Source organism: Trichoderma camerunense (assembly GCF_050948025.1).
Source record: "Trichoderma camerunense strain CBS 138272 chromosome Unknown V8C40scaffold_25, whole genome shotgun sequence".
NCBI classification, from domain to species: Eukaryota; Fungi; Ascomycota; class Sordariomycetes; order Hypocreales; family Hypocreaceae; genus Trichoderma; species Trichoderma camerunense.
Window position 1 is genome coordinate 77,473 of NW_028145345.1, and position 18,158 is coordinate 95,630.

Consider the following 18,158-nt stretch of genomic DNA (forward strand, 5'->3'; position numbering starts at 1 on the left):
TCGGAAAGCGAAGAAAAGTGAGCCGCATATGCACGATTAGCTGCTGATCTCATGAGGCTCGTTGGTTGACCAATCAGAAAGGGAGTAAGAAGTGAACTGCATATGCATGAATCACTGTTGATTCACACGCCTGATCGGCCACCACCCGGCAACCGTTCGTGCCCCAGCCTAGATAACTTGCTCTTCTTCCCTTTCTCTTTTCTCTTTTCTCTTCTTCTTTCTTCTTCTTCTTCATCAGTCATCGTCTTCTTCCCGGCTCTTCACTCTTGTGTTGTGCCGTTTTCGCCTGGTAAGTTCGCCATTATAGTATTCTATTCTTGATGACACTTGCTTCAACCTGCCCAAGCATGCTGTGATGGATTTGATGGCTGATAACTTCTAGCTCGTCTCCAACGCTATCTTCGTCGCCCGATCTTGCCTCGTTGTAGAGCAAGATCGTGTTGTTTCGTCGCGCCTCGCCCGCCTTCTCGCCTTGTTTTTCCCGCCTCCTAGTGAGCGGGATTCTTTCCGTTGTTTGTCTCGCGACACTCAGCGTCTCCTCTCCTCTCTTCTTCTCTCCCTCGCCTCCTAGTGAGCGGGGTTCTTTGTTGTCTGTCTTACGACATTCGACGTCTCTTTCTCTCCTCCTCTCTTCCCCGCCTCCTAGTGAGCGGGTTTTTTTCGTTGTTTGTCTCACGGCATTCGACTCCTCCTCCTCCTCTCCTCTCCTCTCCCCTGCCTCCTAGTGAGCGGGTTTTTTTTCGTTGTTTGTCTTAAGGCACTCGACTCCTCCTCCTCTTCTCCTCTCCTCTCCCCTGCCTCCTAGTGAGCGGGTGTTTTTTTTCGTTGTTTGTCTCACGGCATTCAACTCCTCCTCCTCCTCTCTTCTCCCCTGCCTCCTAGTGAGCGGGTGTTTTTCGTTGTTTGTCTTAAGGCATTCGACTCCTCCTCCTTCTCTCTTCTTCTTCCCCTGCCTCCTAGTGAGCGGGTGTTTTTCGTTGTTTGTCTTCAGGCATCCAACTTCTCCTCACCTCTCCTCTTTTCTCTTGCCTCCTAGTGAGCGAGATTACTTATTGTTTGACTCGGAAACAACTATCCATATTTCGACATGTCTCAATCAAAGTCTGCTGGAGCGGGTATCAACCCCCATTTCTGGAAGCCATGCGCTTTGGTCCTCGGCAACCACTTGTTCGGCGGCAAAGACCTTGGCCTCGAAACCTACATTGTTACCTCGCTTCACGTTCACAGAGAGACTGACTCAACCTCTTGGCTGGGTTTCGTCATCGAGATTCCTCTTGGCGCCAAAAATGAAGATGATGGTTTCGGTGTTTGCCACGCATGTGAGTGAATCATCCTTTGATGAAAATAGAGCTCTACTAATCTCTTATAAATACCCGTAAAGAGGACAAGATTTCGCCCGTCGATCACTACAAGCTGTGGGTCCAATTCCCTTTTGACTCCGTTTTTACGATCGAGAAGCCTGGCGACGATATTATGAAGAGGTTTCCGTCATCGAGCAAGCACTTGTCACTGCTGGAAGTGTACCTGAAGGAGCGTCCCACAGTGAAGGGATTTGGCATGCCTTTTGCCAACCCTAAGCACCTTAGCCAAGTGTTCATCAACCACGACGGTAACATCGAAGGTATCACGTTGGTTGACATCCTCCAGCGAGACAGCTTCCAATTGGTTGTCGGCGCTCCCGACAAGGTCTTGGAGAAATACTGGACCCAAAGGCTGCCTGGTCCTTTCCGGTACCCTTACGGAGACCTCCATTTCTGGGATGATGGTCTCTACGCCGAGCTTCTCCCTGCCACCAAGGGTCGTCAATTTGCCCGCGCTTGGAACTTCGACAATGACAATGAGCATCTCGCCGCACTTACGCAGTCTCAAGTGCAGGATATCATGTGGGTCCACAAGGCTGCCGTCGAGATCTCTGAGACTTCGCTCCGGGCCTACTTCATCCCAACCACAAGCGGCCCCGTAGGAGAGTGCAATTTCTTCTACGTTATTGTACCACTTGGCCCGGCATTCATGGACAAGTACGAAGAGACATGGCGCCGCCTGATCAAGTCTGGCCTGCTCAGATTGAACGTCTGGGACCATGAGACCCATGAGGATGATGAAGTGGCAGTCACCTGGATAGCCCGCGTCCAGGAAGCTTCACGTGGCATAAACGTTCTCGACAGCCACCCATCGGATGTCCACGACCTCGTCCTCTATGTACGAAGGCCCCGCGCGGAGAAGATGGTGCGACCCGACATCCCGGTCAAAGTGTTTGGTGATCGCAGAGCAGCCAACATGGCGCTGGCGAAAGACAAGGAGCAATAGAACTGCGTTTCCTTGGAATTTCCAGACCAGCTTCACGACTACAAGCTCAAGGTGAACGCAGTGTGGAACTTTCGCCCAGATGCCAGGCCGACCAACCCTGTCGTGTTCGGAATGCCCAAGGAGACATTGGACGACCAAGGCAGCCGGTTACCAATCCCTGAAGACGTCAAATTCAGGATGGCCCTCCACCGAGCTCTCTTGCGCGGCAACGGCTTCTATGACGTTCTTGTGCGCTCCTCGGACGAGGTCGACCAGCTGGCCGCAGCCTTGGCCACAGCTCATATCGACGCCGACGTCAACATTGCCGACTTGGGCAACCTCCTTCTCCCCGATCGCCTCCTAGTGAGCGATTTGATTACACTGCCTGACGAGCATCTCACCGCCCTGATGGAAGAAGTTTTGCCTGAGGACCGAACACGCTTCATCAAATACCTGAGTGAAAGGCCTCTCGGGCTTGGCTGCATCACAGCGGTAAGTATCTGCCCCTTCAACAGAGCGCCTTTAAAACGGACAAATTCGCTAACATAAGACAAATATAGGGACCTGGCTTCGGCAAGACGACAGCCCTAGCGGTCGCCACTCTGGCGATGACGGCTACCATTGGCCCAATCTACGGCACGGCCCCTACTCACGTTGCCACAGACAACTTCGCCGAGCGCCTTCATCGCATCTCCAAGAGGGTGACTGAGCGCCGCAACAAGGGCAAGGCAACTGGCGACCGCACGCGAGCCCGACGAGTCTTTGTCGTTCGCGGCTATATACCCGGAGAGGAATACGGCGCACTGTTGAACCTGTTGTGCGATCCAAGCCTTGGTGACAATGCAGCCTCCAACCGCAAATGGAGGCCCGATGCCCACTGGAAGCTTGGTCTGTCTCCGTCGTTTTGGCTCCTCAAGGCCCTGCGATTCCGCGACGAGAAGATTGTCGCCCCTCTTCATGAAGACGACCCCAAGACCGTCTTCGAGGTCCAAGCACGCATCGACACGGACCCCAAGTATAAACCACTCCGTGACGTCGCCACTGGAGCCATCAGCTTCGAAGAGTATAAATCCGCCGAATTGCCAATGGGGGATGTTATGAAGCTGGTCGAGGACCTCGTGAACGGCGCCGAAATCCTTTGCACGACGCCCTCGCTCTCGTGCAAGATGGAGTTTGAGAAGTGGAAGAACGAGAGGGCCAAAGGCATCGCCGTAGACGAGGCGGGAAACATTAACCGCCCTGACTTGTGTCGCGTCTGGGGCAACACCATGCTCCCTTGTCTCTTGGGCGGCGACGATATGCAACTGCCACCGACCGTCATGACGAAGGATCAAAAGGACGGTGAGGGCAATCACCGCAATCGCCAGGCCCAAGATGGAACAATGTCGGCCCTCGAGTTCTTCAGAGCGTCTGGATGGCCCATCTACCGCCTCCGGACCCAGCTGCGCATGGCCAAGGGCCTCTTCGACACCTGCCACCGTGAGGTATACAGCGACGTGCCTTTCAAGTACGGCACCCAAAGCGCCCTGGCCAATCACACCGTCGGGGTCAATCTGGAGGGATACCTAAAAGGTAGATTTCCCAGGTTGGCCCCTCCGGCTGCTGGCTCGCTGAGCGAGGTCTTTGTGCACTGCGAGGGCACGGTGTGCATCGTCGACGAGGTCACGCACTCGAAGAGAAACCCCGACCAAGTCGCCAATGCCCTCGACTTCCTGGCCGACGTGGTGAAGGTGGCCCGAATCAATGCCGCCGACATAGCCATCATCACGCCCTACGCGGCCAATGTCGCCCTCGTCAACCGCCTTCGAGAAAAGCCCGAGTACGACATCCTCGCGGCCATGCCTCCCGCCGCCACCGTGGACTCCTTTCAAGGCCGCGAGGCCGACATCAGTAAGTACTTCGATCACTCTCTGCTGAACTCAATTGGTCACTAACTCTGCTTTTTACAGTGGTCGTCATCATGGGCACGACTCGAGAAGTTGGCCCCGGCTTCACCACGGACCGGAACCGGCTCAACGTGATGCTCAGCCGGCAAAAGAGCGGCCTCATCGTCTTCGGGGACATCAACGTCGTGGACCTTCGAGCGGCTGCCAAGACCACGGCCAGTGGACGCAGGATCGTCCAGGCCACTGCGGCCACCCATGCGGTGAAGGAAGGGATGCTGCACAATGTGCTTCGTGGGTGGCAAGCGTCGGGTCGAGTCGTCACCCTCCCGCGGCGGTCGGCCGCCAAGGCGGGCCCTTCGAAACCAGGCCCTCCTAAGCGGCTGGAGAAGTATATAGCGCCATTGTAATGCGGCGATTTTGGTAGGTAGTGTTAGTTAGCTCTCGGGACAATCGAAAATGTGCCCCAAACGATCTGAATCACATCGCCCAGTAAAGTGATTACATGTCCCTGTCTAAGGTAGAATAAACCTTCGGAGTAGTCTGAACTAGGGTCCTAAGTGAGATTTATCTGGCCAAGGTGACAATGGTACACCTTTATTAGACCCCCGAAAGGCGTTTACGTAGGTACTCACTTGTATGTGCCAGCGATCTACACTACCTACCTAGTAGTAGTCTATCTACAGGCAGTATGTATAGCGAAATAATAATCCGATGTGAGATCTTAATCGAACAACGGAACCTGCGCTCTGTCAACATCAGCAGAGCGTCTGGGCCGGCTGGAGCTTTATAGCGTCGAAGTTATCATCCCGTTTTATACAGGCACACTGCGCGAACGGATCGCATCGCATCGGCCCATCTGGCAACTCAATCACTGTGGAATGATTCCCGTTCTGGGCCTACTTGTAGATAGGTACCCGAAAGTCAATTCCTCCGCTCTGTGCTGCAGGTTGCCTTCGGACTTCAACTAATGCATCAGAACTAGAAACAAGACGATCTACCGACAAGGATACTCAGTCCCCGGGGGAAGTAAGTGATCGCATCATATATTATATCCTTTGCTATTCATTGAGTATGTAATTACTGATAATTTCCACAAAATCTGGGTGGCACTGAGAAAACACCAGGATTGTGTCCATGTGATGGAGAAGGATTGAACCCATGTAAGCTAAGATTTGGTGCTGATGCGCAGATTTGCCAGAGATGTTGAATTGGAATGCCTCAATCTGTAGCATCGTCGAAAATACTACCTGCACATTTATTCGGCTGCGTCGAGATTATACATTATGCTGATGCGCAGGAAGCTTCCGACCGTGAAAAACTTCCATTAAATTATTTCGTTGCCCCTGGATGTCGTCATGGCTTTAGAGTGTACCTAGATTCGCAAGGCGAAAGCTCCCAAGGCTCGGCCCGCACCGCGGTTTGTAGTCTACCTGGTAGCTGGGCGCCATTTCCAGCTGCAGTGGCAGGTGTAGCTCTGCCTTCAACCTACATGTAGGTTTCAAGGTTCGAATAGCTCCACGTTAGCACATGGCGCACCCCCAAAGTGAACAAAGAAACATCTACTACCTAGTAGGTAGCACCTTACCATACCTAAGTCTACATCCTCGTCTTCCAGTCCCCCAACGGCGACCAAGTCTACAAAAATATGCCTGTAGTAAAAGGCCAGAAAGTCCAAGGTGGAAATAATTAATACCTACTAGTATTCTTGAAAATCGGGTGGGTGAAAACCAGCACTTCGTGGCATCGAAGGTACCACCAAGATCCCTCTGCAGCTTGTGGTCTGCAATGAAGTAACTCGCTCAGGTTCTTTGCACAAAACGCCTACGGCCGATAATCACCTCGAAGGTAGTTGAACGTTATTTCTCCGTAGCGCCGATCAGATCTGTGCTGTCAAAAACTCCCCACCCGGCCGCACAACCGGGAACATCGTATCTAGACTTAGGCGAGCAGGTACGCAAATCGCTCCTAAACCTGCAGCGAACGAGGTCACATGCTCGGTATAGATGCGACTCAAATCAAGTGTTTAAGGGCATCTGCCTTTGCGTCTTCAATGGGACAAAGGTCGGCTGGGGCGGTTCACCAACAGAAAAGAGACAAACGCAATCACACATACGGTCGAGGTACTTAAGGGCGGACCGCAAAACAGCACGATAGTAATCATTCGTCATCGACTCCTCAATGAAATGCCTGCAGTATCTTCACACATCTATGGGTGGTGTATGCTCATGTGAGAGAGACGAGCTCTTTCTGCCTCGTTGGCTTACCGCTATGTTACCCATTATCGTAAATTGGGTTGACATTTGCGTGTGTATCGACGTGGTGCTCATACCGCCACTGTGCGATATCACCGCGCGCGACCTCCAATGATTTGTAGGGCTCAAATCTATGTACATGTAATCTTTTGGCATAAAAGCTGGGTCATGCCGCTTCACCGTTGGTAGAGTACCTATGCGTCGGAAAGGCATAGAAGAGGGCTGTGTGCTGGGAGACAAAAGCCATTAGCGGAAGTCAAGAGGAAGGTATCCATAGGGAGCATGCAACAAGCAAATTGGAGGCAGTCATTGACCTCAGCTTGATTTGGGAGAGTGTCACAGTCGCCGGTGTCACGGTCATGATTTCGTTCGTGTAGCCGTAGTCGCAGTCGACAGAGTCATTGGCCGGTGCCGGTGTGAAAATGTGTGTCAGGATGGATAAGGCTTGTTTAACATGGAAAGAATTTAGGCCCTCATCGCCTTGGATCCAGACCTGGCAATCAACGGCAGGGCGGAAAGAATCTTGAATGTTGAAGATGCTGTCAGCCAGCATGCTGCAGATGGCACTCGTAGTACAAGTGTTAGCTTTCTTCGAGGCTTGGCAAAGTACCTCTGGCCAATTCATCCGGCAACTGCTTTGCTTGTTTTCTCCCTTTATTCACAAAACCGCTGGATCGTCAGGTTTCTGTATGCGAGCACCATTGGCCTCGGGCGCCGTTAAACCACATACATGTGTGCATTCACCACGTCAAAGAACTCGTATGTATACGCTTCCTCCTGCTACTCTGTCAATTCGCGCCATAGTCTCCTTCTACCGAGTATATTCTGACTGTTGTTCCTGACAATGTGAAAAACTTTAGGCCTTTCAAATCGTCACGCGCTCCCGGCTGAACCCACACGAAGACCGTTTACCTTTACCCGCAGATATCGACTGATCGAGAGAACCGCGCGTTCAAGCCAATATTAACTCCAAGGTCGCTGTCAAAGATGATCCCCTTGTCAGCAGCTTCTCCACTTCAGGGTTCTGGGACCACAAGTCGCTCACCCCAAGCTCAACATCGCCATCACTCGGGCAAGGCAGGCCGAGGTCACCATGCACGTCCGCATGAACTATCGGCAGGCCAAAGGATGCCGACGGGCCAGGGATCGCTGAAGAGGATTTCCGGGCACCAATTACCTTGGAAACAACAGCCTGAAGATGCGCAGTCGTGGGAGAATATTATGGACTTGTAGTTGAACGATTTCTCTTTAGTAGAATGTGGGATATGGAATTAATTGAACATGATCTTCAAGACCGGGTGACTCTATGGCTTCTCCTTTTGTGAGATCCTTGGTGCAGTCTTCGCCTAGTTCAGAAGATTTTCTATAGAGTAGTCCCTCCTTTATTTAATGCCGCTGATTTAGCAAGTAGCAGAAGTAGATGAAGCAGATGAAGTAAATGTTATGCTTATGAAGTACACTCTACAAGAATTAACAGAGTGAAAACAGGTACTACTAGGTAGGTGGTTATGCCATCTTGTTCAAATGTCCCAGACTCCTGCGCCAGAATCAGCGTAGGCTATTCATCTACCGTTTTTAGACTGCAAATAACGACGAAGCCTTGCCATTGCAGCCCAACCCAGAGAAAGCAAGAGTATTCTCCTTACCATGCCCTAGTAGGAGCTGGTGCCTCTACGCCCCAGATGCCGCCAGAATCACCTCCGGCTACATCAGTACCAGTGCCAACCACCGCCAGAGTCTGCGGCATCACCACAATTCCCAGAAGCGCCCCGGCCTCCTGTGTCAGAGTCGGCATTAGAAGGCTTATTACCTCCCCAACCTCCTCCCTGAGCATCACTAGCAGTAGCAACATCATTCGGGTCAAAGTCTGACTCCATTTCGAACTTTATTTTAGTGTCGTTGGCATAAAGCTCCGGAATGTAAGACTGCAGGAAGTCGGGATTGTCCTGGTTTGTTATGCAGAGGGCATTGGGATGATCCCATCACGGTCGATGTCAAACGAGGTTGCCACTCCTCAGTGACCGATGTTTCGCCTAGTGACGCAGTGTCCTAGCCGCCTTCAGAAGCCCACAACATCGTCAGCTACTCCACCGATCTCCCTGATTCCTTGTTTTGGCTTTCAGTGCTTGAGTGTCGAGCATGGAAGGGGGAGACATTCGCTTCGAATGGTAAATGCTACCTCTCAGTCATGGGAAATTGGGAATCACCTTCTCTTCGTTAAGTGCCTCGCAATGCGGGTCGGTGTCGATGGAAGGAGTGGTCAACTCGGTCGTCGGGATTAGGAGAGGCTGCGATGTGTCTGCAGTCTCGATGGTGAGGTGAAAGGAGTCGTGAGATCAGTCGCCATGGTTGGGAGAGGCTGCGATGTGTTTGCAGCTTTGGTAGTGAGGTGGAAGCCAGTGATTTCACCCCATGCGCACTGTGCGCACGACAGCATTGAGAGCGCTGTAAGCAAACGCCATAGGGTTCCGAAGCAGACGAAATTGCGCACTTTCGTAAAATTCCGCAGAGATATCGATCGGGATACCTACCAGACAATTCCAGAGAAAAATTCAACGACGCTGCAAAGGAAGAACGCCCTTCGTGAGCGACTTCTTGATTCAAGAGCTCTCGAGCCATAACAAGTGGTTGAGATAAGGCAATCAGATCCCCCTCCCAAGCTCGTTGTCACGGTTTGGCGAAGAGTGCCAGTTTGGTGAATTCACCCGTACAAAGGGTTGGCAGATTCAACAGCGTCATGTTGAACGATAGGTGAAGAGTCATTGTGACTGGCGGAGGGAGTCTGCATCTTCGGGAATTCGCCGCTTCGAAGCGTTGGCTTCTGTTTCGGCGGCACCTATGCGGACTTGTTTGGCGCCATCAGCCCAGTAATGTCGGGTGATCGATCTGGGCAACCTGGTAGGTACAGGCAATCTGCAACATTGAGCATTTCTTCTGGCATATCTAGTCCCTGAACGTTAAAAGATCTGATCGCACTTGGCCAATATCCATCTTCGCGAGATACATCTGGTTGAGCGGGTAGGTCTTGGTTTTCGATAGCTAACCATTTGGGCGTGGAACAAACAGAGAAGCCTGATTAAAGTGCCCAGGTGACTAAAACCCAAGCGCCTTGTACTTTGATCAATAACAATTGGCCGATAGTGTATTTGGTTCATTGTGACTCAATTTGGCGATCCTCGTTTTCGCACCAACTGCTGAAAGGTAAACTCAATATCCGCAGGAACTCCCTTTTCAAGTAAAGTTGAATCCAGATCACGTTGTTAAGAAGCAAATTTGCCATCTTATAGCAGACAGACGCACTCAATCCGCCATTTTCGGTTCCTCTGCAGCTGCTCTCCGCGTGCGCAACCGCTCTCCGCCACCTTGGCCACTCCTGAAAGCTTGAATTGTCGTCTCTCTTTTAAACTGCGTCCTGCCGCTATGAATGGATGTCACTAGAAGCTCTTTATTGTTGAAAAGGTTGTCCAGACTTTCAGTGAGCGAGCCAAGGTTAACGTAAAACATGATAGGCACTGCTCAGTTCGTCGGGGAGGGCAAGAAACTCGTTGTTGTTCTTCTGTTTTGCCTTAATAGCGACATGGCTGATGTTATCCGTAGTACTTCTTGGTCGACCGAAATGGTCATTGGGGGCGGTGGAACGAGCATGCTGCATGTAGAGGAAGTAAGGACCCGAAGGACGTTTGGGAGCATTGAGGCCGTCGTCAGTGCGCTTCTTGATCCCTAACGACATCCTTGGTGTTCTCCGTAGTGCTTTCAAGTTGACAATGTCGAGACCGCGAGAGAGCGACAGGTACAAAGCGAGAAAGAGAGCGACTATTGACCAATCATAGAAACCTATAGCATGATGAATAGAACATCCATATTATCCCAAAAATGGGAGACATCAGAGTCCGCCTGCAATTCATGAACACGGAAGACAAAGATACAACTGCATTCCCAGCCGATGACAATTTAATTGTTATCATACTAAATCATTCCAAAAGGTGACGAGAACGCTCCGAATGGTCTCGCATGTGAGAGACTGAACGTCGTAAATATAGAGGGACCAGAGAAGCGCCGCTTTTTCATCTTCCACCACTTCGCATAGGCAGTAGCATTTGCCTTCGCTCTTTGCTGCCTCTAGGAATGGGCTAGATTAGCAGTAGATGGAACATACCATGGTGCGCAGACTGTTCGTTTGGTGCGGGATAATAAAAAGCGAGCTGTTTTCCTGCACCTCGCAGGCCATTGTTTAACCTCCCTCTGGTACTACCGGTGTGCGCTACTGTATGGCGTTTGGATGATGATTGTTCCAGGGCCTCAGTGTCGCTTTGGAATTTCACATCTTCCAATAGACTCTTTGTCAGCTATGGGGTTCGGGAGCTGGTGTGGTGGTTTCCTTGGAGCTGTTGGCAGAGCTCACCACAAGCCGCTCCCGAATGAAGGGATTGGGGTTCACGACCTGGCATCGCGAGAGGTCAACGTTCCTCATCATGACAGGGTGAATTCCCGCACAATCAAATATCTTGATGTATTCACCTCGCCGAGGGTCTTCACAAACGGCATCGGCTCACGTGAAGGAGTCGGGGACACTGTCGAGATGCTTATTGCCGTCTTCAGGAAGAAGAGTCGTTGCCGCTGCTCGAGTGCAGATATTTTGTATGGATACTTCTCTCTCATCGTTCGAATCGATGAGATAGCAACAATTTCGCATTTATGCCTTCAACATACCTCTATAGAATATATGATTGAAGGAACTCGGGAATGTTGTGGTGGTTGTCTGAGAAGGCTGTGGGAAAACACTTGCGATAGCCTCTTCACAATTAGGGTAAAACGAACTTGCTACTCCGTAACTAATACGGTTCATACTGCTTGACTACAAGGTCAGTCGTTACCAAGCGGAGAAGACGATAAGAAGCACTTACCATTCTGACAGATACCCTCTTGGATATAGTCATCAGGATTTGTGAGATGAAATGACACCCCAAGCACCGAGTCTCTTCTTCGTGGGTGGGTGAGGGCAGGACGAAGAGAATCAACAGTCTGATAATACAATGATGTATATGGACAAAGATGCAGACGTATGCCGCTTGGAGTTGTAGACAAGGGGCTGATTGTAGTCGACGACGGCATGGCCTTTTCGAACATCAATGCCACGAGCCGCGGATCCAGCCACTTGGCCGCTATCAATCGCGCTTTTTGCATCCTAACAAACGTCACTGGGAGCCTCATATTGTAAAGAAATTGCCCAGTGTATCGGCAGATTGGCAAAAAATGGTAGCGTGTACACTATTCATCTCCTCCGGCAGATGAAGAAGCCTGTTCTCCTTATCCCTGGTAGTGTCGGCAACTAACCGCTTGATGTTGTGCAAATGCTTCAAGCGTATCCGCAGCTTGACTGTTGGTTAACGATGACAGTGTATACGCTGTTCATCTCCTCCGACAGATCAGCAAACGGTTGTTCTTCTTCCGAGTGGTCTCATTGACGATCTGCATGGTATGCTTTGCAGTCCCTTCTGCGAACGTTAGCGTGCAATAATGATAATCTGGCCACTTCGAGAAGCTCACATAGCTGCTTGCTGGACCGTCAGCTTCGTATTCATCACTTCATTCCATTGGGGGAAGCAAACGCCGCGGACCCAAGCAGAACCGGTGTGAAGTGCATATGGACATGTGTTCAAATACAGTCTTGTTTACGCGTTCGATAACCGGTCCGTTCTCGGGGATGGCCATGTTGACTAAAGGTTGTCCTGAAGCGGGCGTATACGTTGGAATATCTTCCTGAGGTGAGGCACAGAAAAGTAGCACTTGCCGTCGGACCCCTCACCGTGAGGCCAACTAGGAATAATGCAGGCTTGGTGATGCAGCTCTCATGCCCACCTTCCTCTCAACGTTAGGCCTCGTGAATGCACGCTACCAGATGCTTCACGCCATTGAGAAAATCCTAGAGCGATTTGGTTGCTTGGCGGTTGTTGACAGGGAAAAGGGCGTAGCAAGATCAAAACATCCAGGGCACCGTCAAGTCTGCGCTAGTAGCGATACTAGCAAGTAGTGGCGATACTAGCAAGTAGTGGCGATACTAGCAGCGATACTAGCAGGTACCTAAATATAGATAGAGCCATTGCTACAACCCCTTCCAGTGCTGCTATTGCCGGCAGCCAGTGTACCGTACTATTATATTCCTGCAGCGATCATTGTAAAGGACGATGCAGTATTACCTACATATGCGTCCTGCTAGCCCGCATATATATATCAAAGTCATTCACTCGTTCATCGCCGAGAGGCAGATACAACCAGCGGAGTGACACAAAGCCCCGCCTGGCCGAGTGGGTTAGCCCCTCGGCCGCCACAGATACGGCCCCTCGAAAGAGGCTGCTGTTCAAACCCGGCTTCGGGCACTGGCCTGCGGAGTGGCAGAGCCGGGTGCTAGTCTTAACGGTTGACAAAGCGCAAGGTAATCAAGCCTTGTCAACCGTTAAGACTAGCACAACCAAGCCGGCGCTCGCTCGCGAAGAAGCACCCATCTGGTGATGGGAACCCTTTTTGACTTTTTCTTTTTCTTTCTCACTCAAGCAGCGAAAACCACCTACTACTCATCCAACCTAGGTATTTCACTGGTTCCCTTTTTTTTTTTTTTTTGCAAAAGTCATTTTCTCGATCGAGAGCAAATGCGCCGTGAAAATGTGAGCTTCCAACACCCAGCAGCATCTGCGCACGTAGTTGGAGATGGTCGCCAAAGGGATTTGTAATGCCTTGGAGGTGACCTTTTGTGATTGTAGACAGGATAGCAATTACGAGGGCACTACACTCATTGAACATTCGTTTACTGGGCTGTATTGCCACGTATTACCTGGTATTTCGTCGGGTACGGATGGATCCCTACATGGGCACTGACGGATCACGCATGGTGCTGCCTCTGTTGGCCAATGTCTAGCCTTTTTGTCAAGAGAGCCAAAAGTAAAAGACATGAGAAGTGCGGGACATCAAAATATCTGCCTCAAAAGTCCGGCCGGTGGGAATATGTTGCAACTAGCCAGACCGTAGAGGCAGGTTTCCAGTCCGATGCTCGAGGGTGGTTTGCAGCGGCCGCAGATAGACATTGAAGTAGTTGGGATCAACCCATGTAGCTGTCAATTTAATGTAGTCTCGTCACAACGGCTGCTTAATATGTTCTGAATTGGACTCCAATGGAAAGCAGGCTGTCCCAAAGGCAAAGCTGTACATAACATTGAACAAGACTGACATTGTATCTTCTTTTACCCATCACTGCCATTGTCCTTTTTTCTTGCTACCCTTGTGTGCATCTTAATGAAAGCTAAGTAGATACTAATAGACGAAATAATATCTTTATCCCAACTGATACGAATGATACGAATGATACGAATGATGTCATTGATATTATTGGTACTAACGATATTGCTAACACTGTTGTTTTGTCGTGCCCAAGACTGGAGAGATTTGCCACTGTTGGTTGAAGGAGCAATGGTGAAAGCTTTTGATGCTCAATTTCTCCTTCGCATGTCTTTGAGAGAGGAATTTAGTCGTTCTAGGATGTCTATTCAACTTGTATCTCACAATTGCTTCGTTGTGGCTGATCAATTTGCATCTTCGCATCTTGAAGGACTGCGACTGTAAACGCATGTGCGTCATGCTTTCGAGTGGAAATCCAGTCGAGACAATGTTTTGGTGCTCTCGGGGAGTGTTGCGAGCAGACTGCTCGATCTCTCGAATGAAGTAGTCGGATTCCATCGGGAATTCTACTGTCATCTTGTGCTCTTGAGCGGATTTGGTCAATTTGAGGGTCCGATTCCCTGCATCAAGAAAAGGTCAGCCAAGTTCCGTACAGGTCATCACAGCTTGGATCAAAGAAGCTGACTAGATCACGAAATGTTGCTTGACTTACGCTCATGACACTTGCCAAAGCCATCGTCCTCATTGTTGGCCCCGAACGGGAGTTGAATCGTGAAGCCCATCCATGACGACTAGTGCGTCTCTCTGTGGACTTGAAGAGTCGTCGTGATTTCGGATTCAAGTCCCAAACTTTTGCCACCGAAGAATCCATCGTCGACTAGAAGGACACACGGTTTCCAGAAGTGAGGTGGAGGGGGGTTGCGAGTTCCGGGAGCAGTTGATTGAGACATGTTGGACTCTGATCAGACCGATGAAGGGAGGAGGAGAAAGAAGAGGTTGAATGCTGCGAAACAAACAACGAACAAATAACGCCTCTTACGAGAGCGTTTGTAGAACCCCGCTCACTAGGAGACGGGGAGGGGGGAGCAAAAGAGGGACTGAATGTTGCGAAACAAACAGCGAATGACAACACCTCGTAACGAGGATGTTTATGCGTCTTGCTCACAGGGAGACAAGAGATATCAACTCGCTCACAGGGAGACGACAGAAGAGAGAAGGGGAAGGGGAAGTCGGATGCCGCGAAACAAACAACGAATAACAACACCTCGTAACGAGGATGTTTATCAGTCCCGCTCACGGGGAGACGGGAGAGAGGGGGGGGGAGAAGACGGCGATATCTCGAAACGAAGAACAAAATGCCGGCTCCAAAGAGACAGGATATTGTAGCTCATCAAAAGTCAGAGGACAGGCGAATACATAATCTTGCTTCTTCGCAAGACAGGGGCGGCATCAAATAGAGAAAGCTCCTGTACTCAAGAAAAAGAAGAAAGGGGTAAAGAAGAAAAAGAGCCTTGGGACTGGATCGTATCACCAAGCGTTAACCAGTGGCCCTAGCACATTGATATCCCCAAAAATGAGCAGCCCGCTCTTCTGGCGGCTGAGCATCACGTTGAATCTATGCTCATCGGTCGTGAACCCCGGCCCGACAACCTCAGTGGTCCCTGGAATGGCAACAACAATATCCGCTTCGCAGCTTTGACTGGAATCCACAGTTGCAGCAGGGCGCATGTCGGAGATATGGAGGGCCCCAGTGACGGTGAGCAATGTAGTCCATATTGGCTTTGTACGGCGTGATGATGGCCAATCTGGAGGCGTCGATGGCTGTGGTCTGTACAAACTCGCAAACCAGGAGTGGTCCTCGCCATACGGGTACCGAAATGGCCGAGGCAACCGCTGGGACCAATGCTTCTCCAAAACTTGATCACCTGAAGCAACCACAAACGAGAAATTTCGTTGCTCGATAACATCGATTAGAGTCATATCTCCGACAATTGGTTCGTTATGGTTTATCCACCCATCGCTCGGGTGATCTGGGTGATTGAAGGGATTACCGAATCCCTTCACTGTCGCATGGAAGTTGAATCGAGAAGCACAGCAAATTCTGTCTTCAAGACTATCGGCTGATGTCGCCCTGAAGCAGGACTCCAAAAAGAAGCTGAATCGAGAAGCCCAAACGAAGAACTCTACCCAAGAGGTAGAGCGCCTTTTTAGGGCGTCTCGATGCAACTTCTATTTGTCATCACTACGTAGTGATGACTGAAACCAGCGCCAAGTCTCTCTTATTGACGAATCTCCTCCTCTTCAAACTGTTCCCAAGGATATACCAGCCGTAGATGTGACTGCGTAGATGAGAAAGGAAGGGCTATAAAAAAGAAATGGCTATTCTTCGAAGAGTCGGTCATAACGGCAGAGCATATGTAAAAGTCTTCGTGGTGTCAATATGGAGCGGTTGGGTCGGGGCCGAAAATGCAAAAGGAGTCTAACCACATCAACCATGCACAAAGTCAGTTGTCTCCTTGATCAATCTCCAACCACAGACATGGTCAGAGATTATTAAAACGGCGGGTAGAATGATAAACTTACAGAGATGAAGGAAACCCGAAACATGAGTTGTCAGAGGTAGTATTGTGGTAGGAACATCGCGATAGAAAAGAAAGGTGAAGCGAAAGATGACGAAGGGGTAGGGTGTTGCGGGTTTTTATGCTCGAGAAATTTTTTTCTTTGTGCAACAGCCGCCGTTTGCTTATCTTTTCACCGTACTGCATGTTTCCGTATCGACTAAATAATTGTTCATTCACCGCCTCTGTTATATTATAGTCAAGTCATAGTACGACCCGAGGCACTGCTCGCGCCCGTACTCATGAGAGGGGGTAGGTTGACCGCCACCTGTGACTTTGGCAATGGGACGCTGCAGAATGAGTTGTCGAAGATGGCTGGATTGGGTGAATAAAGTACGCGGGTCGCAGTATCTCCGAGTGGAGGGGGGAGGTGGGAAATCGAGGACGGTCATGGCTATATCAAACTGTTGACTCATAGTTAGATCGAGACTGGTGAGAGATAGAATGCCGGCGAGGAGAGATTCTGAGTACGAAAGAGAAGTTGCGTAGGGCAAACATAGTACGACCCTTTACCTTGATGGCCTAAACAGCGGAAACTTGTCGCCTAGTGGTACGACGAGACCATGGCGGTGTAATCAAAGGCAGCGGGTTTGACTCAAAGGGTAGCAGCGCGCCGCTCCGAGCTGTCGAAGGGTTATACTCCAAGTGCTAAACGGAGGGCGGCGTGCCATACTCACCGCCTCGTTGGTAGTTGCGGGCATTTCTGTTCTAGATTGCGGTCATTTTGTCGTGCGCGTGTTTGTCGGTAGTCGTCGCACTCATAGTCATAGGTAGTCATCGTTGTCGACACGTGGCGATCGAGGGCGTTGTAACAATCGCTCGAGGCTAAGTCCAGCAGTGGGTTAGAATTGGCACACACAAAGACTACGCATGATCCTATACACTGGCACAACATTGGCCTTGTCCTCTTTCCCGGTCCATATGGCGATGAGAACCATAGATTTGTCCCATTCTCCGGATTGGAAGGTACTGAGGGCCATGCCGGTAGAGGGAGGTTCGGTCAGTGTGAAGTATAGCTGTGACTAGGGAACAGCAGAAGAGTTCATGCTTCTTGTAGGCATGATGGAAGAAATTTTGCCTATACGATAAAGATGAGCAGGCGTTAGGTGTATATATCAACATAGTTCGGCTTGTCTTGACCCGTATTCCACTCCATTAGGGGATGAGTATTAGCTGGTACAATATTTCCATGGCCTAGATGAATGAGGAGGTTGCTTGTAATCTCAAAAGGTAGCGGATTCTGGCTTTGCTTCGAAGGGCTATAGTTGAAATGGCTGGTGTTGCGAAACTGAGGTGCGCGATGGTCGTCTCAAGACATAGATTTCTGCAATAGGTATAGCCGTTGAAGGGAAGCTATTGTATATCAATAGAGAAATGAGCTGGCATTGCAAGATTGCAAAGTTCAAACATATGGGCGGGATCTTCAGGACTGGGAAAGATTGCCCGCGTTGGGTCATGATAAGCTGTAGTATGCGTGGGCTCAGGTTCGCGACGCCGCGGACTTGAACATCAGGTAAACATCAACTTGAGAGAGCAACCCCTGGAGGTTTTCCATCCACAGGGAAGTTAGAGTAGTTCTTTTCCTGTTACAATGGAAGCACTCGAAAGATTGTCGCGTTAGGAGCGAGGACTCGAAGACGGTGAATTCGACTCACGGCCTCATAAACGAATTATAAAACGAGTGCATCTAAAGCGCTAGGTATGGCAGAATTGAGGTCGGAGTTGGGGACGACGGCAGCGTTGTTGTCATCAATGAACTTGCACTTGACGGGGGGTTTGGTTTGTCGAGCGAAGTTGCGATGGCTTGTGTTCTAGACTCCAGCATTCGACACATGCGGTGGTAAGCACATTTTCATCCAACATCTTTACAGAAAGTGAAATACTCACCGACTCGAAAAAGACATCATGGATATGTGCAGAACCCTCTAGGTAGATCGCAGATCCCT

The 18,158-nt window shown here is 50.3% G+C and overlaps 6 protein-coding genes across 6 annotated transcripts; 2 read left to right on the forward strand and 4 right to left on the reverse strand.

The window, feature by feature from the left end:
- Window positions 1–1,087: 1,087 nt before the first annotated feature.
- On the forward strand, window positions 1,088–4,579 carry V8C40DRAFT_278027 (P-loop containing nucleoside triphosphate hydrolase protein; the record flags this gene model as incomplete). Its single annotated transcript, XM_083221023.1, has 5 exons — window positions 1,088–1,306; window positions 1,384–2,199; window positions 2,338–2,778; window positions 2,847–4,176; window positions 4,236–4,579. 5 exons carry the CDS (start codon window positions 1,088–1,090, stop codon window positions 4,577–4,579), a joined length of 3,150 nt encoding a protein of 1,049 aa, XP_083067875.1.
- A 2,360-nt stretch (window positions 4,580–6,939) lies between these two features.
- Window positions 6,940–7,730, forward strand: V8C40DRAFT_257528 (uncharacterized protein). Its single transcript, XM_083218515.1, has 2 exons — window positions 6,940–7,183; window positions 7,285–7,730. The coding sequence occupies exons 1-2, from the start codon at window positions 6,952–6,954 to the stop codon at window positions 7,389–7,391; spliced, it is 339 nt and encodes a 112-aa protein (XP_083067876.1). The 5' UTR covers window positions 6,940–6,951; the 3' UTR covers window positions 7,392–7,730.
- A 1,929-nt stretch (window positions 7,731–9,659) lies between these two features.
- V8C40DRAFT_257531 (uncharacterized protein) lies at window positions 9,660–10,262 on the reverse strand. Its single transcript, XM_083218516.1, has one exon. It carries the CDS (start codon window positions 10,152–10,154, stop codon window positions 9,915–9,917), a length of 240 nt encoding a protein of 79 aa, XP_083067877.1. The 5' UTR covers window positions 10,155–10,262; the 3' UTR covers window positions 9,660–9,914.
- Window positions 10,263–13,754: 3,492 nt separating this feature from the next.
- V8C40DRAFT_257532 (uncharacterized protein) lies at window positions 13,755–14,874 on the reverse strand. The gene is made up of 2 exons (XM_083218517.1): window positions 14,307–14,874; window positions 13,755–14,214 (listed from the first exon to the last, which is right to left on the reverse strand). Exons 1-2 carry the CDS (start codon window positions 14,374–14,376, stop codon window positions 13,823–13,825), a joined length of 462 nt encoding a protein of 153 aa, XP_083067878.1. The 5' UTR covers window positions 14,377–14,874; the 3' UTR covers window positions 13,755–13,822.
- A 25-nt stretch (window positions 14,875–14,899) lies between these two features.
- Window positions 14,900–15,706, reverse strand: V8C40DRAFT_283769 (uncharacterized protein; the record flags this gene model as incomplete). Its single annotated transcript, XM_083222031.1, has 1 exon — window positions 14,900–15,706. A coding segment is annotated over one exon (585 nt), but the record flags the coding sequence as incomplete, so codon positions are not given.
- A 1,270-nt stretch (window positions 15,707–16,976) lies between these two features.
- Window positions 16,977–17,192, reverse strand: V8C40DRAFT_270741 (uncharacterized protein; the record flags this gene model as incomplete). Its single annotated transcript, XM_083220212.1, has 2 exons — window positions 16,977–17,037; window positions 17,095–17,192. The coding sequence occupies 2 exons, from the start codon at window positions 17,190–17,192 to the stop codon at window positions 16,977–16,979; spliced, it is 159 nt and encodes a 52-aa protein (XP_083067880.1).
- Window positions 17,193–18,158: the final 966 nt, after the last annotated feature.